At 41.4% G+C, this 25,190-nt stretch overlaps 1 protein-coding gene across 1 annotated transcript; it reads left to right on the top strand.

The window, feature by feature from the left end:
* The first annotated feature begins 598 nt into the window (after positions 1 to 598).
* On the top strand, positions 599 to 23,660 carry LOC139315817 (DGAT1/2-independent enzyme synthesizing storage lipids-like). The gene is made up of 6 exons (XM_070942291.1): positions 599 to 917; positions 14,475 to 14,639; positions 16,694 to 16,887; positions 19,070 to 19,130; positions 20,950 to 21,089; positions 23,556 to 23,660. Exons 1-6 carry the CDS (start codon positions 599 to 601, stop codon positions 23,658 to 23,660), a joined length of 984 nt encoding a protein of 327 aa, XP_070798392.1.
* Positions 23,661 to 25,190: the final 1,530 nt, after the last annotated feature.

The raw sequence follows: 25,190 nt of genomic DNA, 5'->3' as shown, positions 1-25,190 counted from the left end.
AAAAATAAAATAAAATAATATTTGTGCAGCTTTTTGAGATTTAGTGTGTTTCTGAAGTGTTTTACTCTAACTACACAAACACACAAAATCTCACAAAGCTGTATGTGGAATTTTTTGTGTGCAAAGTGTGAAAGTTGTTTTTTTGGGCTTTTTGTGGCTGTGTGAGGTTCCTGCTTGTGGCAGGGGCCATTTTGGGTCTAGCACAGCTGCTTTTACATTGTGGGTGAGCCAGTTGATGTTTTTTAATTTTTATTTGGTGTGCGTTGGAAGAGGGGTAGTCTTATACGGCGAGTATAGCCCAAACTCTATATTTTAACAGGAAAAGTCAGGGGTCGTCTTATACTCCCAGTCGTCTTATATGCCGGAAAATACGGTAATTAATGTTGCTATATTGGAAATTTTGAAGTATGGAGAAAAGAGCTTAATGATTAAACTTAAATGATTAAGTGATTAAATCAATAATGATTAAAAATTTAAGTGCAACATCATACTTTGAATAAATGAACACAACTGTCTTTTTTTTTTCAGGAAAAAGAAGAAATATCATCATTTTTTCCCAATAATTATATTTTTATATTTTTTCATTTTCTTCATTAATATGAATGAAAATAAAGCAATTATGTTGGATACTTCTGAATGTGAACCTATAACATGGTTTATTCATTTGATGAAAGACTGGATTGATTTTGTTTACTTAGCAGAATCTGTGAGCGCTATACTTCAGCTTCTGCTCATATTATCAGTACCTTTTATTCTTATACATTTTGTATATTCAATTATTTTTTTAATTTCTTGCATTTGCACATTTTATTTTTATATTTGGAAAAAAACATATACCAAAGAGGAAGATGTCTTGTGGAGGAAACCAAGGCAAAGGATCGCACAATGTCTGAATTTATATGCAAAGATATGGCATGGTGAGTCATTCCTTAAATAATCTGAACATAATCAAGAATGCTATGTTTATTTATGCATTTATTATTTTATTAATCAAATGTATATGACCTCCCAATTTATACATATGTGAGTCCAGGAGACTTATATTGTAACATTTTTAAAAATTCCCCCACATAATAAAACTCATTAAAAAACCCCAGCCCCACCTCCCATGCCAGCAATCAAATTAGCCATTTGATTGACTTCATCCCCATGTTGAACTTGTAATATCAATCTCTCTGCATCAGAATTGTTCTGCTTTTAAACACAGTCAAAACATATATGATACCTGGGGAGATTTCATATACTAACCTAAAATTATGAACAAGAAATTAGGACAGCAGAAGTTTGAATGGTTTTAAAGATTGATGGAGATTATCCTTGTTGGTCTACTAAGGTCCACCCAAAGCCTTGGTTGTTGCTTGGAATAAGGAGGAAGCTGAGACCTTGGGTCAGATTGCACCTTTGTGACTTCTAGCCTCTTGCTGATCCCATCGCTCCCCATGGTTTATGACTAAAATGAGAGAAAAAACATCTAGAGCAGGGGTGTCAAACTCGATTTCCTTGAGGGCCACATCAGGGTTGTGTTTGATCTTTGTGCCGGGGTGGGTGTGGCCAGCTCAACTTTACTCATGTTGGGGGTGCCTGTGGTGGTCCAAGCACTCTGCCAATGAAAACTCCAGTTTCGGTTGTGACAGTCTCCTGCAACCCTCTGCCAGTGAAAGCAGAGCTTGGGAGGATTGCATTTGGCCCTCCCAACCTCCATTTTTGCTGGCAGAGGCACCATGGACCAGTCCTTCACGGTTTCCAGGGCAGCCCCATGGGCCAGATCTAATCACCCTGCAGACAGGATCTGGCCCCCGAGCCTTGAGTTTGACACCCCTGATCTAGAGTATCACTGGCACGAAACAAAGGAAAAACTCAACTGAACCCAGATTAAAGTTTTTATTAGGGCCTATCTAATGGAGGTAATGGCAACAAAGTACGAGTACTTTTCTGTCTTTCTTGCATGTGCAGAGGGAGAAGTTCTTCCCTTGGCGCCTCTTATTTGAGGTGGCACAGGATTCAATGCTTTATCCTTTTTAACATCTACATTAGAACACAGGGTGAACTCATCTGTTTCCATGGAGTGAGATATCATAGTATGCAGATGCTAGCCAATTATATATCTTCAAACCATGGTGAATTAAGCAATGCCATTAACATCTTATCCAAGCGCTTGGAGGCTGTGAGGGTCAGATTAGGCAACAACAGGCTTTGGCCAAATCTTGACAAGACTGAGTAGCTCTCGATTTTGAGCCTACTGGTTTCAGAACTATGCCATCGTTGGTGTTTGGTAGAGTTACACTGCCCTAATAGACCCAGTGCACAATCTGGCATCCTTCTAGACTCATGATTTCTGCTGAACAGGTAGCACTTGTGGCTAGGAGACTCTTTGAACAGCTTCAACTTGTATGCCAGTTGTACCAATTCCTAGGTCAACAGGCCCTATTCTAGACTGGATGTCCTAGATTGGATTGTTGCAATATGTTCAACCTGGGGCTGCTCTTGAAGAGTATCCAGAACAGTGGTGGGTTGCTCCTGGTTCGCATGCGGTAGTAACAAATTTTAACAGTTTGAAGAACTGGTAATAAGATTGGCTGGCCACGCCCCTGAACCGGTTCCTGGCCCGGTTGCCAGTAGCTTACTCCGCCCACTCCCAATCTATTGCTGCCTCCTGAATCCCAGCTGATGGCTAGAGGGAAAAAAACTGTTTAAACTCTTGCCGCGGGGCTTGAAAGGGCCGCCCTACAGCTGATCAGTGTTAAAAGAAAACAAATGAGTAGACCGATGCCTGCAAAAATAAATGGGTAGACCCAGTGATGAGATTTTACTTCAGTAGAACTGGTTGTTAAGTAGTTAAGTAGTTAAGCCAGTGGTTGCCAAAGTGGGCGGTACCGCCCCCTGGGGGGCGATGGGATGCCTTAGGGGGGCGGTAAGAGGCAAGGGGGACAGCAGGGGGGTGCTAGAGGCAAAAGGGGCGACAGGGGGGCTAAGTGGCAAGGACAGTGGCCCCCACCCTTTGGCTGAGCCTCGCAACACTTACCTCCTTATAAGCAAACAGCAAGAAAAACAGCTCCTTTCAGCTTCAGCATAGGTTAATTAGCACAAGTTGATTAGCTCGGCCTCCCGACTCTCAGCTGATTTGCTCTCAGCTGTTTTGTGCAGGGCTCTGTTGCTAGCCTCAAATAGTGCTGGAGCAGATTTTTTTTCCCCAGCTATGCTGAAAAAACGAAACTGAAAATAAAGCAGTTCAATATGCTGCCACATGACAAAATGAGGCAGGGAGAGATTTCTTTTTCTTTTTCCTCACCAAAAAAGGTAGGTGCAAACAATGGGAAATTTAGGGCAAAAGAGGAGAGTTCAAGATTTTAAAACACAAAAGAAAAAAAGCTCTATTTAACTAGGGAATTGTAATAATTGAGATACTATTAATTGTATATTGTGTTGAAAGCAGAAATGGTTAAGTTGTGGTTTGGAGGAATATATGGGGAAATTATTTGGTTTATAATTATTGGTAAATATAATTAATTGATTTGTAAGAAATTGGATTGCATGGAAATAATTGCAATATTTATGTTCATATTGATTAATATACAAAAAAGATAGTTATATAACTAACTGATTTATATTAAAATGTTGAATTTGTATTAAACAACTGTAACATTACATAATTAACCAATGTGAGGATGGATATAAAAATAGATGACAATGGGAAGGGGTATAATATAGAATAGAAGGGAAAAATTGAATTTGATTAAGATTAGAGATGAGGATGAAGGGTAATATTGTTTTTTTAAAAAATAGTTGAGGAATAAATATGGCAAAAAGGAAATATAGAAATTGTAAATTTAATTGAAATGACTAAACACTGTTTAAATTTGTGAACTAACCAAATACTCTGTTCAAAGAAAATACATTGTATGTTTGGTTTTTTTTTATTGAAAAGTTTTACAAAAAAACAAGAATTTTCTTCCCCCCCATGTTCCCCCCACCCTTTCCCTCCCCTCATCCCACCCTCCCCCCCCAGACTTCCCAGAGCAAAATACAAGGAATTTCATTTAACAATCATAAACTAGATTAACCTACTTATCCTCAGATTACTAACTCCCGCCCTGAAACCTTAACTCCACTATAGATAACATAATACTTCTAATACTTAACGTTCATTCATAAGCTATTTGATATTTTCTTGTCTGATACTTATTTTGAATATAATCAATCCATCTTCTCCATTCCGATACGTATCTTTCTTGTGTATAGTCCTTCAAGTACGCTGAGATTTTCGTCATTTCTGCTAGGTTCGTTACTTTCAGTATCCACTCTTCAATAGTAGGCAAAGAGTCCTTCTTCCAATATTGCGCTACCAACAGCCTAGCTGCTGATATTAAATTCAAAATCAATTTAGTCTTTGATACTGTACAGTCCGTAGTTATACCCAATAGGAACAATTGAGGAGTAAATTTCAACCTTCTTTTCAGAATATTCTGCATCACCCACCAAATTTTTATCCAAAATGCCTTGATTTTCTTACAGGTCCACCATATATGATAATAGGTTGCATCATTACATTCACATCTCCAACATTTAGCTTGCAAATTCGAGTACATACATGATAATTTTTTAGGATCTAAGTGCCATCTATAAAACTTTTTATAAAAGTTCTCTCTCAAATTTTGTGCTTGCGTAAATTCAACATTTCTGACCCAAATCTTTTCCCACGTTTCCATCATCACTGGTTCCTGAAAGTTTTGTGCCCATTTTATCATACAATCCTTAACCAATTCCATTTCTGAATCTATTTCCAATAATGCATTATACAACCTTTTAATATGCATCTGACTTTGATCTCTAATCTGTTTCAGCAGATTTTCCTCATTTTGCATAACACCAAATTTTTGATCTTCCCTCCATCTAGCTTGAAGCTGACCATACTGAAACCAAGTATAAATTATCCCTTCTTCTTTTAATTCATCTAAAGATTTCAGTTGCAACTGACCCCTTTCCAAAAAAAGAAGCTCTTTATAAGTAATCACCTCTGTTTTTTGCTCTATACTTATATTTTCTATTGCATGTCTGGGATTTGCCCATATGGGTATCTTATAATTTAGCTTATATTGGTACTTTTTCCAAACCCTCAACAACGCATTTCTAAGCATATGACCCTTAAACACTTTATCCACTTTTTTTTCATATAACAAATAAGCATGCCATCCATATAACAAATCATAACCTTCTCTGTTTAACATTCTTTCTTCAGTTAAGTTAAACCAATCACTAATTTGTTTTAGTGATTGGTTTAATTTAGTTTAATTTAATTTAATTTAGATTTAGGTAATTTTGCACATGTTGAGATCTTTGATAAACTTTTTTTATCTTTCTGTGTGTCTATTACTCCATTCCAGTCACCCATTAATATAAAAGATTTATAATCCCATTGTATTATTTTAATATGTAAAAATTTATAAAACTTGTCTTGTTGCTGATTAGGGGCATATATTCCAATAAAAAGCATTTTTCCAGTCTGTGTTGATAATTCAATTGCAATATATCTTCCTTGATCATCTGCCTCAATTAAATTAGCTGATAGTCCTTTCCTTGCATATATGACTAGCCCATTTTTCTTCTCTGGTGATGATGCCACAAAATGTGTACCTAATCTTGAATTTATCAAATATTTTTGGTCTAATAATCTAATATGTGTTTCTTGCAAGCAAATAACATCATTGTTAAATTGTTTCAAGTAGTGAAATACTTTCTTTCTTTTTTGTGGTGAATTAGGCCATTGACATTCCAAGATAGGAATTTAGTTGCCATCTTTAGCCTTTCGAAGCTGTATGAGCATCAGCTGAAGCTCCTCCTCCACCTTACTCTTCGGCCTAGCCGCCCCCCCCCCCACTGCTTCTGTTTTTTGAACTTCTTGAGATAAATCTTGAGATTGTTGCCTTTTTGATTGTTGTTCTTGAAGTTTATAAGTTGATCGGGTCAGCGTTGTACTTTCGGCTCTCCCTTCTTAGGTGGTTCCAAAGTTGGGGGTAAACCCCCAAGATCCAAATGTTCTTCCATGATAATTCCTCCAGCTGCAACTTCAGCATAAGTTTGTATCTGTTTTCCATCTTTTTCTTGTTGTAATATCTCCATTTTCTTCCTCCCCCCCCCCCCAGTGAGGGTGGTTATCCAGCCTTTAAAACATTTACATAAAAGTCTTTTGCCTTCCAGACTATGTTTAACCGGTATCTTTCTCCATTATAAGTCACTATTAGACCAATTGGAACGTCCCATCTGTATGCCACTTGTTGATTTCTCAGCTCATTTACCAAAAAGCCAAAGTCTTTTCTACTTCTTAGCATCTTTGGAGGAATCTCTTTCAAAACCACCACCTCTTGCCCAGCCACCTGAACTTTATTCTTGTAGGAACCTTGTAAAATATCGTTTCTGATCCTCCTGGTTGTAAAAAAATCGCCACATCTCTTGGCAGCTGTCTTTGTTTTGCCAGCCAGGAATTAACCCTGTAAATTTTATCAATTTGGCTTGCCACATCTTCTGGTCTTTCTTTAATTATCTCTGCAATAGCATCAACACAAATAACTTTTAAATTTTCTTTGCTATTTTCTTTCAGGCCTCTCAATCTCAAAGCAAACTCCATGGAGCTGTATTGTAACATTACCAATTCATCATCCACTTTCTCTGTTCTGGTCATAACATCTCCCATTTTGCTTTCCAAATGACTAAACACTAATACATAATACATTGTATACTTGTATGTGTGTTTCTAATTATTGCTATTTATTCATATTTGTTCTCTTTAATTCAACGTGACACTGCTGGCAGAAGGGTCACCATACACAATGGAAGTAGATTCAGGTTCCATCTACTCCATTACGGACTGGCAACATCTGAAGCACCTGAAACCATCCTGTGAAAAGAACCAGCTAAAACCCCTGAGGTCAAGGCTCGTGGATTTCAGCAGAAACCCCATCGGAGTCCTGGGCAGAACCACTCTCCACATCACCTTCAAGGACTTCCAAGGCAAGCTTCCCATCACAGTCATGGAACACAGCCGACCGAACCTGCTAGGAGTGGAGTGGTTCAAGCCGCTAGGGTTATCAATCGGAGGCATCCATCAAATCCAGGGGGATGAACTCGACAACCTCATCGAAGAGTTCAAAGAAGTCTTTGATGGTAAGCTGGGGAAATTTGTGGGGAGGCCAATCTCCTTTAATTTGGACAAGGGAATCACCCCAATCAGGCTGAAGCCCCGCCGAGTTCCGTTTGCCTTGCGGCCAAAAGTAGATGAGCAGCTAGATAAGCTGATCGCCCAGGGCGTTCTGGAACCTATCGATCATGCTTCATGGGAAACCCCCATTGTGACCCCAATGAAGCATGATGGATCTGTGCACATCTGCGCCGACTACAAGTGTACAATCAATAAGGCGTTGGCGCAGAGCGCATACCCAGTCCCAGTGGTGCAACATCTGCTGCATTCTCTGGGGACTGGCTCAATTTTTGCCAAACTGGACCTGGCCCAGGCTTACCAGCAGCTGCCAGTCGACGAAAAAACGGCGGAGGCCCAAACAATAGTCACCCACAGGGGGGCATTCAAATGCAACCGTCTCCAATTTGGAGTCAGCGCTGCCCCTGGAATTTTCCAATCAATGATCGAACGCCTTCTCCAAGGCGTTCCATGGGTGGTGCCGTACTTTGACGATGTACTAATCTCCGGAGATTCCAAAGCACAACTCCTTGAAAGACTCAGGCTTGTCCTGCAGCGCTTCAAGGCCAAGGGCTTGAGAGTCAGGAGAGATAAATGTATCTTAGGAGTCCAGGAGGTCGAGTTCCTGGGCTATCTCATAGATAGCACTGGCATTCACCCCACCAAATCAAAAGTTAAAGCTATCCATGAAGCTCCTAGCCCAAAAAACAAAACAGAGCTTCAGGCATTCCTTGGATTGCCTAACTTCTATGCCATGTTCCTCAAACAGAAAGCCACGATTGCTGAGCCACTCCACCGCCTGCTGGGGAAAGCGGCTTCCTGGAAGTGGGACCAAGAGGAGGAAGCAGCATTCCGGGCCATCAAAGGACTCTTAACATCCAAAAGCGTCCTCATACAATACAACGAGACGCTCCCAATCAAGCTCACCTGCGACGCATCACCATATGGGGTGGGGGCAGTCCTCAGCCATGAACTCCCGAATGGCTCAGAAGCCCCAATAGCTTACTTTTCCAAGACAATGTCCAGCACGGAACACAACTACAGCCAGCTGGACAAAGAAGCTCTGGCTATCATCGCAGGAGTCAGACGGTTCCACGAGTACGTCTACGGGAGGAGCTTCACAATAGTGACCAACCACAAGCTGCTCCTGGGACTCCTCGCAGGCGACCAACCAACCCCGACCTTCATGTCCCTGTGGATGACAAGATGGGCCATCTTCCTAGCCGGCTATTCCTACAAGCTCGTGCACCAGCCAGGCACATCCATAGGGAACGCCGACGCGCTGAGCAGATGCCCATCAAAGGATCCAGTGGAAGACCCAGCCCCCACGCTCGACCTCTTCCACATCGACAACGATGACAGCTGCCCAGTCTCATCTGCAGATGTGGCCGTCCACACTCAAAAGGACCCCACACTCCGCCAAGTGAGATCCTGGATCCTCAGAGGGTGGCCGACGGAGAAGGCAGAGGAGAAATTCAGCCCCTTCGTCAAAAAGCAAAAGGAGCTGTCCACCATGAGAGGCTGTTTGCTATGGGGAGACAGAGTGCTGATTCCCAGCACTCTGCAAAGAAGAACGCTAGCGACTTTGCATAATGGGCACCGCAGCATCGTCCGCATGAAAGCCCTGGCACGGAGTTACGTCTGGTGGCCATCACTGGACAGAGACATCGAAGAATGGTTCTCCAGATGTGACCCGTGCCAAGAAGTATGCCCTGTGCTGCCCCAAGCCGAAACAATGAAGTGGGAGACCCCCAGCAGCCCCTGGTCTAGGATCCACATCGACTTCGCGGGTCTGATGCAGGGGCGCCACCTACTCATCGTCATCGACGCCTTCTCCAAGTGGCTCAAGGTGGTACCTATGGCATCTACCACAACGGAAGTGACGATCCGGGCTCTACGCCGTGTCTTCGCCACCCATGGACTGCCGGATGTGCTGGTCTCCGACAACGGGCCCCAACTCACGTCCTTGGCCATGGAGGCATTCATGGCCGGACTGGGCATCCACCATGCTCTGTCAGCCCCCTACAGGCCAGCTGGGAACGGACAGGCTGAACGGATGGTGAGACTCACCAAGGAGGCACTCACCAAAATGGGCACGGGCGACTGGCAGGAAAGAATTGACAACTTCCTCCTCACCCAACACATCATGCCGCATGCCACCACCCACAAGAGCCCAGCTGAGATGTTGATGGGCAGAAGGCTGAGGTCACCACTGGACCGGCTGCACCCACAATACAGCCCAGAAGTGACCGCAACGGCCAGCCACCCGCTTCGCGCCTTCAGCATAGGAGATCCGGTTTTCGCATTGAATTTCCACAGCTCTCCGAAATGGCTGAAGGGGAAGATAGAAAGCTCAACCAGCCCGAAGTCCTACAGAGTGGAGCTGGAAGATGGACAGGTCTGTAGACGTCACATCGACCAGCTCCGGAAAAGGTGGAGGGAAGTAGGACAAAACCAACCCGACAAGGTAGCCTTGCAACACCCTGACGAGGTAGGCCTACAACACCCTGACGAGGTAGGCCTACAACACCCCGGCGAGGCATGCCTACAACACCCCGGCGAGGCATGCCTACAAGACCCCATCGAGGCTGACCAACAACACCCCGGCGAGGTCGGCCCACCAGACCCCAGCAAGGCAGGCCAACAACACCCCGGCAAGGTGGGGAAGCAACGACCCGACCTGATGCCAGAGAAGTAGACCGGGGACTTCTCACCCAGGGCGAACCCCGGCCACCCGGCTGGGGCAGCAGATGGGCCCAGAACACGGAGGACTGCCAGCCAAGGACAGCAGTAGACCGGGGACCACCCGAGGTGGGCACACCACAGCTCATGGGTGAAGACGGCACACAACACCCCGGCAAGGGGGACCTCCACCCAGCACAGAGGGCAGCCCACCCCGGAAGACCCCAGCCACCGACCTGTGGTAGACCGGGGACTAGGGTGAAGGGAAAGCCTACAACAACCCAGCCAGGGAGGCCAGCGCCACCCAGGCAGGGGAGACCTCCACTGCCCCACAGAGGTAGCCCCTCAACGACAACCCAACCAGGACGACCACTGCCAACCCAACGGGGTAGGCCAACACCAGCCCAGCAAGGAAGGCCTCCGCCACCCCGACCAAGGAGGCCTGCACCACCCCTGCGAGGTCGGACCACATGACCAAGGTCAGCACCACCTACCACCGAGAGACCGGACCCGAGGGCACCGATCCGAGACATCCCCCCGACAACGGGAAACCGAACCACAGCCGATCCACGGAGCCCGGGAGACCAGGGAGGAGCAAGGGTCAACCAGAGACTTACCGAGACTCAGACGCTCTTCCCAGGTCGGCACCGAGTGGCCACAGCGTGATGACCGATGCACAGGCCAGGAGGAAGACCATCAGAACCAGCAGCCCGAGGTCCAGGGTTTGGCCAGAGGCGCCGGGAGTGGCCCCCCCACTTGACAGCCGAACCAAGTCCGGTTCCAGGGAGGGAACCAGGAGACACAGAAGCCCTGTCCATCCAGGTCGGCGTCGACGAAGAAATGAGACTGCGCAGGTCAACTAGGGTGCCGAGGCGTCCTACGTACCTGCGCAATTACGTGACATTCATTGACTTTGAGTGACTGTTTTCTAACTAGGAGGGGAGGAGTGTTATGTCCCTATAAGGACACCCGCCCGGATTGGCTGCCAGCCATCGGGCGGGAAGTTTGAATAGCTGTCTAGGGGCGGTGCGTCTGCCAGAGTGAATATAAGGAGAGCTCCGGCAGCGCACAGCCAGTCTTGTTACTGTTTCAATAAAGTTACTAAATGTATCGAGCTGGTCACGTCTTCATTTCCTGCGCCTGATCTAACAGAAAGCATATAAAAAATTCAAGTAGAAAAATAGGGACCACCTTTGATGGGAAGGTAACAGTGTTCCATGCGTCTTTGGCATTTAGTCATGCCGGCCACAGATGTCTTCGGACAGCACTTCAGTTTTGAAACGGAGATGAGCACCACCCCCTAGAGTCGGGAACACCTAGCACATATGTGCGAGGGGAATCTTTACCTTTACATGTGTATGTATACACACACACAGAGCCACATGTGTGATTATTTTTATCTGTGGTTTATGGTTATGATTGGACCACTAACCAATAATCAGGCTGCTGGATTCTTAAGCATGAGCCATTGTGGCACAGTGGCTAGAGTGCAGTACTGCAGGTTACTTCTGCTGACTGCAGGTTGCAATTTGGCAGTTCTTAAGCAACTGAAACGTCTGAATGGTTCTCAAGGGCAGCCTCACATAGAGAGGATTCCAGAACTGATAGTGGCATCCGTCACAGAAGTAAGTCTTTCTGCTCCAGGTAGGGATGCTGCTGTTGCCTCAAAGAAGCTGGGCAAAAGTTCATCTAGCCAAGTTCTTCACTTACCCATGAAGCAATAGCTAGAGGGAGGATTGTTTGGAGCATGAGTCATATATAATCATAATAACATCCTTTTCTCTGGGAGTCAAGGACATTCAGCCTGCACCTGGAGTGATGTGACTGGGATCTGCTGTTGGGATGGTGCATTAATTGGACCATGTGATAGACATGTGGGTGCAGGGGAAAGGTCTTGGACATTCTTTTGGGTGAGAAAAACCTGGAAGCTTTCGGATTCGGTTTTGCCAGATGTGCCAGTATAACATCTCTAATAAAATGGAACTTTGAGGAACTTCTAGCCTCAGAGTCTTCTTTGGTTGGGGGTGTTACTTGGAACCCTGACATTAGCCTTGAGTCCAGAAGGATCCATTGATCCCTGCTGTTCAAAAGTGTCATGCTATTGAACCGCAACATTGAAACTGGCAGAAAACCTCAAAAACTCCATTTTGTAGTATTCCTGTTTTCTTCCATCCAGATTGTCAAATGTCAAGAGATTAATAGCATTTCTTAACAGTCAGGGATAGTGATGCACAGTGGTCTTAAAGATCATCTAAATTCTAAGTCTAAAGTATTGGAGAAAGGCACTACTTCTTTTCAGGTCCTGACAAAGCTAATGCAGAAGAGTGACCAATGCTGTCTCCATCTCATGCTCAGGCCTGAAGAATGAATAGTCAGTTCTTCTCAGACTAAGAGGAATTCTGATAACCTACTTCATCTAGGGTGTTCTGGTATTATCCTACAACAATGGTCTCAGTAACCTTTCCTAATAGGAGAAGTTAGAGAACAGGAAATAATTGTGAAGAATGGAGGTATCAAAAAAGATCTCTAGTCTCCAAACAAGGAAGAGTCAAAAGACAAATAAGAACATGTATTACAGTTGCAATACCTTTGACAAAATGTATACTCGAACTCTTTGTTTACATGTTTTGTATGTTTTGTTGTTACTCGTTTTGTCTTGTTTGTACTTTTAAACAAATTTTAAAAATTTTTTTAAAAAGACTGCAGGTACCATGTTCATGTCCCTCCCAAACTGAGAAAGCGATTACCTCCCCAAATCAGCCTTTTATCTCCCACCCATCCATGCATCCTGTTGCCACATAGAAGCATAGAAGCAAGGAGGATCATAAAATCAAGCTCTCAAATCCCCAAGGACATGCCAGAGAGAAACCTATCACTTCACTGGGGTCCATGGTCTAATATGAATAGCAGGAAACATGGTAAGACACTGCTCAGCTACTATTTTGGATTCTACTTAGGAGAAGTAAAAAATAAATAAATTTGAGAGACTCTATTTGGAAATGTGCTGTGCAAAACTGATCAGACGGAAAGTTTCCCATTTGCTATCATCTTAGATGGGAGTTGGCCATTATGCAAAAGGCTGTCAGCCTATGATGCAATAAATGAGGTCACGCAATGACACATTTTCACTTATCACCACAGTTTAGGTCAGGGGTGTCAAACTCGATTTCATTGAGGGCCACATCAGGGTTGTCTTTGACTTTGGGGGGGGCATGTGGGCGTGGCTGGTGTGAGCATGGCCAGCTCGATATCACTTATGTTGCAGGCAACTGTGGTGGCCCAGGTGGCACTGTGGAGATCCATTGTCTCCAGGGAAGGAAGGCAAGATCAGGGAAAGCGCCAAACCCTTGTCCTCCAGTGGAGCCTTGCTGCTGGTGGCCAAGTGCTAAGGCAGGACTTTCCTTCCTTCCTTCCTTCCTTCCTTCCTTCCTTCCTTCCTTCCTTCCTTCCTTCCTTCCTTCCTTCCTCCCTCCCTCCCTCCCTTCCTTCCTTCCTTCCTTCCTTCCTTCCATCTTCTCCTTTCTTCTTCCTTCCCACTCTTTCCTTCTTTTTCCTTCTTTGTTCTCTTCCCATCTTTCCTTCTTTTTCTTTTTCTTTTTCTTTCTTCTTTCCTTTTCTTCTTTCCTGCCCCTTCTTGGATGCTCAAATGCAAAAGGGGAAACATTTCTCCTTTTGTTTTGTTTTGCTTTTAGTTTGCTTTGCTGGCTCTCTGCTAGTGAAAATGGAGCCTGGGGGGATGCATGTGCCCTCCCAAGCCCGTTTTTGGCCTAGACGGCCTGCTGAAACCTGCTAGCCTCATTTTCAGCATGGATGGCCTGCTGAAGCCCTCTGCCAGCAAAAATTGAGCTTGAGAGGGCCACGTGTGGCCCCAAGGGCCCCATTTTTGGCCTGGATGCACAGGCCTCCCTGGCCTCTATTTTCATTGGCGAGGCAAGGGTGAAATTCACTTACCTTCACTACCAGATCGCAAATGTGAGCACGCACATGCACCTCCTCCACACATGCACAGATGTGATGACATCCGGGCAGATGGGCAGAATCTCCCACCGCCGGCACTATCGGATTGTGTGATCCAGATAGATCCGGCTAAATTTCACCACTGGGCAAAAGACTGCAGGAAGCTGTCCAGGCCAAAAACGGGGCCCAGAGGGGGCTGTGCACGGCCCTACCAAGTTCCATTTTTTCTGGCAGAGGCACTGCGGGCTGGTCCTTTGCCATTTCCACAGCTGCCCACAGGCTGAATTAAGCACCTCATGGGTTGGATGCGGCCTGCAGGGCTTTTTTTTTTTTTTTAATTTGATTTATATTGAGTTTGACATCCCTGTTTAGGCTTATGCTTGAACTCAACCTGTGTTCTCAGGCTCATTTGTTGTTGACAGATATTCCCAGAGATTAATGTAGCATTCAACTGTCCCATATAATCAGAGCCCAACTCCCAGGATTCCTTGGAGAGATGTTGATCACGTTATGTCTGGGAATTGCCTTGTTTAAGAGTAGTACATTGTATCTTTTATGCTGGTTTTTAATCTTTACATTAATATTTTCCATATTTAAGAGTTGAGCTGTTATTTCTTTACTTTTTGCTAAAATTTTGCCTTTTTAGGTCATGAGACCATTGGTATGGAGAATCTACCTGAAGGAGCAGGGATAATTGTTTATTACCATGGAGCTATTGCTATAGACTTTGCCTTATTTGTAGCTTGTTTTTATGCAAAAACTGGGAGACTAGTCCATTCCGCGATTCATTATGGCCTGTATTTAGCACCAGGTAAATATGCTAACTTTTAATTACATTTTAATTTTAATTTAATTAGGGCATTGCCTTTAGTGGTACTTTAAGTATTCTAAAAGTTCATTTCCCTTGCTAAAAGCCTAAAGCATGCCATAAAATAGATGCAAGATGTTTTAAAGCAAGTGTTTTGTTTGTGCAATTTAAGATCCATAAAGACATTCATAGCTACAGTGACTATATTTTCTTGGAAAAAATAAAGGACAAACCTGAAAAGTGGGCAAGCCAGATTAAAGGCGGGGGGGGGGGGGCGAGGGTAAAAATCCTTCATTAGGATTTGTGAAAATATTATTATTTATGTTCATAACTTTGCTTTACAAGGACAATTCAAAAGCAAAACCAAGTAAATATATAATTAAATCAACTAAATCTAAAAGAGAGCTTTCCAAAATAAGGGACTATCATAATAGACATAGGGTCACTATATCCATAGCCCATTTGCGTTTCATTTGCTGCTCAGAAAATGGCTATTTAGATCAGGGGTGCTATTCAGCAGGTTCTGACAGGTTCTGGAAAACTGGTAGTGGAAATTTTGAGTAGTTCAGAGAACCGGCAAATACCACCTCTGGCTGGCCCCAGAGTGGGGTAGGAATGGAGATTTTGCAATATCTTCCTAAAGGAGTGGGGAGGGAATGGAGATTTTACAGTATCCTTCCCCGCCACGCCCACCAAGCCACACCAGCCACGCCCACAGAACCGGTAGTAAAAAAAATTGAATTTCAACTCTGATTTAGATCCTATTAAACATGCCAGATATACTTCTGCAAAGAGACAGGTTTAACCGAAGTCAGAGTTCCAAAATCTAAGGAGAAATCACTTGTACTAAAAACAAATCTTCCCTAAGATATAGTAGAATGAATTTACAAAGTGTCACATACTAATACATCAAAATGCCATACATTGGACTTGAACTGAAGAACATGCACCATGAAATACGTCTTCACAATAGGCACTTTTAGCAAAAAAAAAATTCAGAGTTCCCCCATTAGAATATGACATACACAAAATTCACTGTTACATAGTGAGTTGCCTTAGTGAGTAAAGGAACCCAGCAAGGATGTTTAAATGAATTCCTGAGTACAGCCCTTTTTTTCATAAAACTATGCATTAAATAGTGAGAGAAAAGTTTGCTGGTTGATTTTTTTTTCTTTGAATCTCTTTGAAAGGAGAAAAATAAAAAGCGGACTCCAGCTTGGGGAATGTGAATTTTCAAACACTTTAGTAATCAAAAATCCAATGCACCCAGACACCATGGTTAAATAAATAATCAATTACATTATATTAGAGAGTTGATTCTATTTAGGATATACTGAACGTCTTTCTCAATTCCTTTCATACTTATTTGTCTCAAGATTCAGTCTCCTGAGATCTTTTATCTCAGTTTATTCATTGGAGCTATAATAAGATAAGGCATCTAACAGACGAAACCCTGCAAATTGACTTCCAGATAATGACTTGCTGCCATTGATTGGTTGGTTGGTTGGTTTTTTAATTAATATGAAGGTGTCTAAATTTTCTGTTAAACCCAGGAAAGAAAGCAATAGCCATAAATCCCATTGAAAGCAATAACTGCAAAATTCACTCTGACCTGAGGGATACAATGTGGAAATGGAAAGAATGAGACCATTTTTGGTTCAACCCAGGGGTGGGTTCCACTTACCTTTACTACCGGTTCGCAGCGGGAGCATGCGCAGATCACCCATGATAACATTGTGGCGGGTGGGCGGAGCCTCCTGCCAGTTTTACTATCAGTTCTATAGAACTGGACCGAACCAGGAGCAACCCACCACTGGTTCAACCCATACCTGGCTACACTGCAACATTCAGAAAAAGTATGTTCCTTAAAGCCCGCAGAATGCTTAGGGGGAAAAGGCAGAAATCACAATAATTGTCACGATGGTTATTATGCCATATTATACAACATTATGGTTACACCCATATAATTTTTTATTTTTTGCCCAAAATAATGCTTTTATGTAACATTATGTAACATGCTTTCCTCTGTGGTTTTTTTTTTTTTTTTTTAAAAACAGGAATAAAACTGGCTTTGGATGTAGCGGGTTGCGTAAAAGGCACAAAAGTAAACTGTGTTGAAATTCTCAAGAAAGGCGATTTATTAGGAATTTCACCTGGTGGACTAAGAGAAGCAAACTTTAGTGATGAATATTACAACACAGTCTGGGGAACCGGCATAGGTTTTGCTCAAGTGGCTTTAGAAACACAAGTGGTAAGTGATCTATTGCTCATGTTAAGGATGATGTTCCAAGAGCTCCTATATGAATATCCTTAAGTGATTAAATTTCCATGTTCATAGTTAGACAATAGCTTTTATTTGTTTTTTTTTAAAAAAACCAGGTCAGGCACAGGGCAATACAAACTGACTGCAATGGCAATTATGTGACCTTCACACTAGGAAAGTTGTAAACGGCAGAGTATTTTTGGGCTGTATTTTTTTTCAGCACTGTCATAACTTTGAACAATTGATAAATTAATGAGGACTGCAGTACCTGTATATTCCACGTTTGAGATTAAAACATAAAGTGAACAAGATTTCACATTTAATATATTAATTTCCCAGTGTCTCATATCACCAGGCATACTCTAGTTACTTAAACAGAAATTCTACAGAAAATAAACAGAAAATCATTCTATTAAAAAGTGAGATACAAGAAACGATACCTGTCAAATATGAAAGCACCAGAAAGAGAGAAAATAACCATTGAACTGTTTTAAGTTTCAAAAGTGAGAACAGGAGCATGTAAGACAGTTTATTTCTGTTCCATTAATTTCAACAAAGTGGATCATGTCCTGAGGATGTATTAAGGTGAATAGAACGGGAGTACCAGAACACTTGATTATTCTCCTGGGGGTGGGGTGGGCAGGTCTTTTCAATAAACAAGACACTATTCTAAGAACTGACTTTATATAAATGGAATGATGCAGAATAGGAAAGAAATAGAAATAGGAGCTGATAGGTGAATGGACAGACAAATTACTGCTTTAACCTTTATAACAAGTGGATTACAAGAATGGCAAGATCAGATTATTAGACTCAATATTAGATGTCAATTCATCTGAACTCAAAATAAAAAAGATTTATTAGAGAGACTTTATGAAGAAAATAAAAATCAAAGTAAAAAAAAACAAAGTTATTTCTAGATATTAAGAAAACAAAAGTAATGTCAACCTGCACGCTTACAGAACTTTTAACTGATAGTACATTAGTAAAGGTGATGGATAGTTTGGGGGTTTTTTTGGAGTCAATAAAAGATAAAGATGGGTGGGGCACTCCAGAAGAAAAACATATTCATCCTAGAGAGGAATGTAACAATAAGCTTAAACAAGATCATAAAAGGTAATGTTATTTCAGACATCTAGGTACAATTACTAAGAATAACATGGACTGAAATCGATTACTCACACAGATTGTAAGATTGAAGAGAGTGGTTCAGAAGCATGCAAATGTGAGTAGACAAATAGGTACCACTTCAGTGGGAAGGTAACAGAGTTCCATGCACCTCAATGTATAGTCATGCTAGCCACCTGGCCATGGAAATATCTTCAGATAATGCTGGCTCCCTTGGCTAATAAACAGAGATGAGCCTGTCCTTTAGAATCAGACAAACTGAACAAGGGAAACCATTATTTTTACCTTTAGAAAAAAAAATAGGTTAGCATGGTGAGCATGTATTCAGGCAATCACCAAATTGATGGCAAAGAACTAGAAATATATTTTTCTCTTTCTTACTAAGTCATGTACAGTATATAATAAAGGTAATAAAAATCTAATGAGACAATTGACAAATAGGAAAGCCGCTAAACAGAATACAGCTAGGTAAGGGGAGAGAACAGACATAAGAAAGACAGGATTAGAGTAATCTCAGTAAAAAGGCTAATGTTGCAAAGGAAAGTGATTCTTATATCTGAATTTACTGGCATTTGCAAAAGGCTGAAAAGTTTGCCAGCTACTCCAAGTTCTGGTGGAAACAATGTCACCTTTTCATTTCATCCTTAAAACCAAGTGAACTGCTTTCCTTCCTTTCAAGGCACCAATGAAGCAATGATGAAAATGAAAGTACAAAAAATGAAAAATATGCTGAGCTTCAGGAACTAGAAAATTAAGACACAACAAAGGGGTTATATTATTTTCAAATCAACTCTCAGATGACATTGTTATTGCAGATTCTGTGATGAAAGTCTTGTGGTTAATGTTTTACAAGGGACAGCATAGAATTGGTTGTGGTAACAGTTATACTTTATATTAGCCCTTGTTTTCAAAGGGCACGAAGCAGTAAACAAATGTTCAAAATGCAAATGGACTTGAATTAATTTTGTTTAAAGTCCCAAAACAAATTGAAACGCTTTCCCAGCTTATACCAGTTTCTATATTTCTCCCTCTCTCTGTTTAGCCAATCATCCCCATGTTTACGCAAAATGTCCGTGAAGCTTATAGAACAGTTGGAAAAACAAGTAAGCTGTTTCTAAACTCCTGTTATGATTCATTGTCTATCCCTTAAAAATTATTTTCTCAAACATTTTTTTACAGCTCTTATATATTTTTAGTAAACCTAGTTTCCTAACTTGCTTTAAGAAATTCACCCTGCCACGTTTCTTAGGTTATTGCCTACAGTTGCAGTTACTGTGAATCAATGGAGAGATGAGGTGACTCAAAACTGAATAAAGCACATGTAAACATTACTTTTTGTATCGATGAAGTAGTCCAAATGGGCAAAGCATTTTATGTCCTGAAGCAAATAGAATGATTCTCCTTTTCCTTTGTCTTTCCAAGAGAAAAATTTAAATCTTTAAATAATTAAATTTTATTTTGGCATGACAACATGATAGTATACTTCATATTAGGTAAAAGGCAGCAAACAATCCGATTGGATGAAAAAGATAAATAAGGCTATTCATCACCTGTTTGAGACTCAGATACAATTCTGGTACCTGCTTCTCTACTCTATTCTAGCATGAGCCCTGGGGACAGAATTCTGCATAAAGTATATATAATGTTATATATATAATACTATACAACATAGGCTCTGGTAATAATTATGGAATATTAGCTGTCCAGTCACACATACTCATCTAGGTAAGTTCAAGAAAGCAAGAATTAGGCTGATTTTAGTAAAGTGTCTTTAATGTTAGCATTAGAAGTAAGTACAGAATTTTAGAAACTGCAAAAGAAATTTCCTTCACTTAGTATTAATTTACTCAGGTGGAGACTTTCAGAATGTTTTAAACAATTTCTTCTAGGTTTTCTTACCCTCTAAATTTAATTGTGTTTTATGAAATAAGCTATTAATGGACATCCCTTCTTTCTCTGGGAGGTCTATTTACAACCACACTTCCATGACTCAAACTGACCCAAACTTCTAATCATATAGTCGGTCCAGACATATGATCACAATTGGGACTAGAGCTTCCATTGCTAAGTGATCCAGTCATTGACTGAATTGCACACAGTTTTATGACCTTTTAGGCTGTAGTTGTTGCATATTGAGCCTGCCGCTAGCTATTCCCCCCCAGCAACTGGCACGAATGGTTTAGCTGTTCTTTGGTTGGCCGCATTGACAGCTCATATAAAATGGAGCTGTCAAACACAGGTTGTTGACTGACTAAGTGTGTTAATAAAGTTGTTGCCTGCCACCTCAGCTCTCGCCTCAGTCATTGCCGATCGGGTTTGAGAATGAAATAGTAGTCATTAAGTGAATCATCCCAGTCATTAAGCAAAAATGTGGTTGATAAGGGAATCTGGCTTCCCCATTGACTTTGCTTGTTGAAAACCCACTGGAAAAGTTGTAAATGGGATAATATGACTTGCATTGTTATAAATGCAGCCTCGTTGCCAAGTATCCAAATTTTTATCAAGTGACCATGGACACATTACAACACTTCTTGAAGAGTGAGGACTAGTCATAAGTTACTTTTTCAGCACTGTTGTAACATTCAGTTGTTAAACAAATGGTTATAAGTCAAGAACTACTGATATAGAAAGGGAAACCATCCCTGCACTTAACAGGATATTTACCAAGCTTGTCTTCATTGTGTCCATATCTGCCCCTGGCTGGAATAGGAACAGAGCACTCCAACTATTCCGCGTATATTATTTGATTATGCAAGAATATTCCAACCCCAGAATAATTTTTCATAATTCTGAATTCATGGGCATTTATTTCTCCATTTAGAAGATGCAATCTAACTTAAAAAAAAGAAAAGAAAAAGAAGTGAATAGGGATGTCTACATCATTGCGAATTAATTTGGTCTTCCATTTGATTTCTTCTTCAGGGCTAATGAAATGGCTGTACAAACATTTTCGATTGCTTATCCTTCCTGTATACGGAGGGCTTCCAGTCAAATTCTGCACCTATATTGGAGAACCCATCCCTTATGACCCAAATATAACTGCCAAGGAACTGGCTGAAAAAGTAAGGGCATTTTTCACTCAAAGCAATCTTTTAAATACACATGCTTTAGTTTCAAGGTATACAAAGAGGTAGTGCCAGTGGTGGGTTGCCCCTGGTTCGGACTGGTTCTATAGAACCGGTAGTAAAACCAGAGGGAGGCTCCACCCACCGACCCCAACGTCATTAGAACGCTTCTGTGCAATGCCCCATTGCGAATCGGTAATAAAGGTAAGTAGAACCCACCCCTGGGTAGTTCTTATATATTTTAAATATAACATGAATTCATCAATCCATTCTCTCACTGAAATTGCCACAGGTAATCATGAAAGTAGGGGGAAAAATAATCTAAAGCAAAAATAAATTTGGAAGTTGCATCACATATTTTTGTATACTTAATTAATACAATACAATGCATTATGATTAAGAAAAGGCAGCTTAAAATATGAGAAATTCTGAGTGCATGTGTTCCTGATGGACTATCTAGACATACAGGAAAATCAATCCAAATCCACTTTTGGTTTATACAAATAGAGGAATAATCTAAGAAAAAAAAATCTTATTAAATTATCCAGGTCTTATAAATTTCTTTATTTCTCTTCTGGCTTTCCTTTCAAAACATGCATCCAAAATGAGTGGATCATGCATTACAATACTGCAGTGCTTCCTTCATCATTTCACCCGCTTCAGCCCTTCTCACCCCCAATACCTCTGCTAAGCCTACTTCCATTTGTTTACCCCAATGTCTACTAAATATAGGTACTTGGATAATTACTGTATGCCTGCTGAAATATGAATGATGCTGGTTGATGGAGAATGACAAATGTTATTACTATCTTTAAAAGGAAGGAATAGAAACACCTGGGTAAATCTGGGAAGGCTCTAAAACAGTTTATAAAGTTATAAATCATTAAGTAATCTGGAAGTAATGCAGTGTTTACTAGAAGTGAATATGAATTTTTCAAGAAATCTTGCCAGATTAACATTATCCTATTTTATGGGTGGTCACTTTCCTGAGAAACTATGGAAATTCCTTGGATGGAAATCTTGCTCTCCGAAGACATAACCCATCACATTATGAGTATCAGTAAAGCACCGATTAGATTAGATGAATCCAAACTGGCATGAAAACCTTTCTCAAAAAACATTCAATGTTTTGAAAGGGTGTTGCAGGATATGGCTTCATGTTGGGACACTTTAAAACATTTATTCATAACTAGGATTGTAATGTAAATATATGGTTATGAAATTTGCAGATGATATATGCTTGCATAGAAAGAACAAAGAAGATCAGGAAAGTGGCAACTTAAATCTTATGAGGTACATTGATCCTTGAGAAGTTAAGTCAAAGGAAATACCACAGTATTAAAGGAAGCTCGCATACAAGAAGGTCATACTAATTCTTTACACTCCCAGGATATAGGACACAGAACAAGAAAGTTAACTCCAGTGAAATAATAGGCAAACTTTTTTGAGAGTAAATACAGGGCAACAGGACAACCTATTGTTTGAAAGTGTTTGTAGGTAGGATGGTAGAAGGCAAGGTTCATGACTGCTGCTTCTACTATGAGTTTAATTTTTATCTGCAACATTTAAGCAGGTCTCCTGTGCCTCTGAAGCTGGGAGTTGTTGTTACTATTATTACTATTTCTATTATTATTATTATTATTATTATTATTATTTGGTGAAATGATCTTCCATTACAAATACAGCTATGAATGTATATTTTTTAAAAAGCAGTATTGTCATGACCTCATCAGAGCTGGTCTGGGGGAGGAGGAGTTGGGACCAATGGGGATGGCATGTCTCCCTTGGAATGTTTGGACAGGCCAGGAGCTGATGATAGTCCTGTCCTAGACCACTCAGGTATTGGGAGGTGGTCTACCAGACGGAGAACTGCTTGCCCTCACAGACACAGGGGAGGATCGGCTGCAGACAGGCAGTGGTGCTGTCAGACCCCCTCTGAGGAAGAACAGATGCCTCCCCTACTCAATCCAGAGAGTAGAGTGGAGGCAAGCTCAAAGGAGGGCTTCGAGGCTATTCAGGAGAAGGTCACCCTTCCCCTCCTCACAAGGAACACCTGGTGTGCATTGATTGACTTAAGGAGAAGCCAGGAGAGGGGGATTGTCTTTGTCAGGAACAATTGTTTGTTTTAACTTATACTCCCCTGACTTGTGCTCCTGCCTTTGTCTTGTCGACTTGCCTTTAGCCTCATGGACTTGCCTCACCCTTTGTACCTTGACTCTAGACCTTGCCCCATCATCTTATCTTTGGACTTTCTTTATTGTTTACTGGCTTTTGTTTGGAAGACTGAGGGGGGCTGCCTTCAGGATAGTGTGGGGTGAAGCCTTCCAGGACATTGTAGGACCATTTGTTGTGGCATAAATGGAGAAATAAAGGACTCCATTGTCTAGGTGACTCCATTGCCTAGGTGACTTGGTTCACACCAAGTATTGACTTTATACTGCTTTCTTCTTTTGTATTTAACAGGCAAAGATTGCACTTGAAAATCTTCGAGACAGACACCAGAAACAACCTGGAAATATACTTAGAGCTCTATTAGAGCGATTTGATAAAAATAAGAAAGATGCTTAGCAGTGGTGGCTTTCAAAATTTTTTACTACCGGTTCTGTGAGTGTGGCTTGATGGGCGTGGCATGGCTTGATGGGCGTAGCTTGATGGGCATGGCAGGGGAAGGATACTGTAAAATCTCCATTCCCTCCCCAATCCAGGGGAAGGATACTGCAAGGATACTAAGCCCCATTTCTTCCCAATCAGCTGGGACTTGAGAGGCAGAGAATAGATGGGGGCGGGGCCAGTCAGAATTTTTACTACAGGTTCTCCGAACTGCTCAAAATTTCCGCTACCGGTTCTCCAGAACTGGTCAGAACCTGCTGAAACCCACCTCTGATGCTTAGTCTTTACATATTTTGTTATAGATTAATGAAATTTCCTGTCATAATCCATATCCAAACTTCCTAAATGCAATATTTTTAATTGGAATATATAATTTTCTTTTTATGGACTATTCACTGAACAATGTTATATAACTTTTTGAAGTATTGTTGTATCAAAACGATAATTATAGATATTATTTTTCTGCTGTAAGTAAAATTATGATACAAAAACCCATGGGGCACCGTCAAAAATAAGTAGGCCTGTGAGGATTGCACTCAATCTGCCTCATGGATGTATTTCATTAGTGGCATTGAGGACCTCTCCTTTTCCAAGCATGGAAACCATCATGGCTCATGAAGATAGTTCATTTTTATGGGCTTGAAGCAAAATAAAGAAGTCCCTCTGCTCTCTCTGTATACAATCGGAGTGCCTAATTTACTTTATAGTATTATTTCAGAAGGGTACTTGGGTTAAGCTTTGATTAAAATGTTTCATTCTTCTGAAAATTTGTACAGTCTTGGAATGTCCAAACTTCCAGTTTAGAAATATCTGAAGGCCAATAGTAACTAGAATAGCAAGCCTGGTCTAAGGCACAACAATATTAAGATTCAGCATTCAAAGTTACAATTTTGCTTTTCTTCTGCTTTCTTGCTGACACCTCACTGACATAACACACCTTGGCTGTGTGACCCTCAAACATCTCTTATCTCAGTCTAAGAAGACAAAAAAGAGAAGAGGACATAGCTGTGGTCAGTGGGATGCTGAAGCATCCCACTGGCCACAGCTCCTACCAGCTCCTACACAGGGTATATGTGTGTGCGTGTTTGTATGTGTTTGTGTTTGTGTGTATTCCAGCATAACTCTGGAACGGCTCAAGCAATTTCAGCCAAACTTTGTACACAGATGACTTACTCTCTGGAAAAAAAATTGAAAAATTTTTGAAAAAAATTTGTGACTTGCATTCTCAATCACAATCAATAAGTCACAGGGTCAGTCTATTATTTATTTATTATTTGGACTTATATGCCACCCTATCTCCAAAAGGACTCAGGGCGGCTCACAACAATAAAACACATAAAGTCCAATCATTCCTTTTAAAATACCCAATAAAACTATAAAACTATACAAACTATTAAAATCCCCTCTAAAACTCCTTCAATCCAAGCCAGCCAGGCGAAATAGCCATGTTTTAAGGCCACGGCAGAAAGAGCAAAGGTCAGGGGCCAC

This window comes from Pituophis catenifer, unplaced genomic scaffold, assembly GCF_029215685.1.
Source record: "Pituophis catenifer annectens isolate HBS135680 unplaced genomic scaffold, rPitCat1.0.hap2 SCAF_3, whole genome shotgun sequence".
Classification (NCBI taxonomy): domain Eukaryota; kingdom Metazoa; phylum Chordata; class Lepidosauria; order Squamata; family Colubridae; genus Pituophis; species Pituophis catenifer.
The sequence above is the reverse complement of the archived record's forward strand: the minus strand, read 5'-3'. Positions and strand labels throughout refer to the sequence as shown.

Excerpts from the sequence above, each read along its gene's own strand:
- LOC139315817 (XM_070942291.1), top strand. The coding sequence starts at position 599 with ATGAATGAAAATAAAGCAATTATGTTGGATACTTCTGAATGTGAACCT. Across the intron at positions 16,888-19,069 it reads TGGCTTTAGAAACACAAGTG|CCAATCATCCCCATGTTTAC; the intron begins GTAAGTGATCTA and ends CTCTCTGTTTAG. Across the intron at positions 21,090-23,555 it reads CCAAGGAACTGGCTGAAAAA|GCAAAGATTGCACTTGAAAA; the intron begins GTAAGGGCATTT and ends TGTATTTAACAG.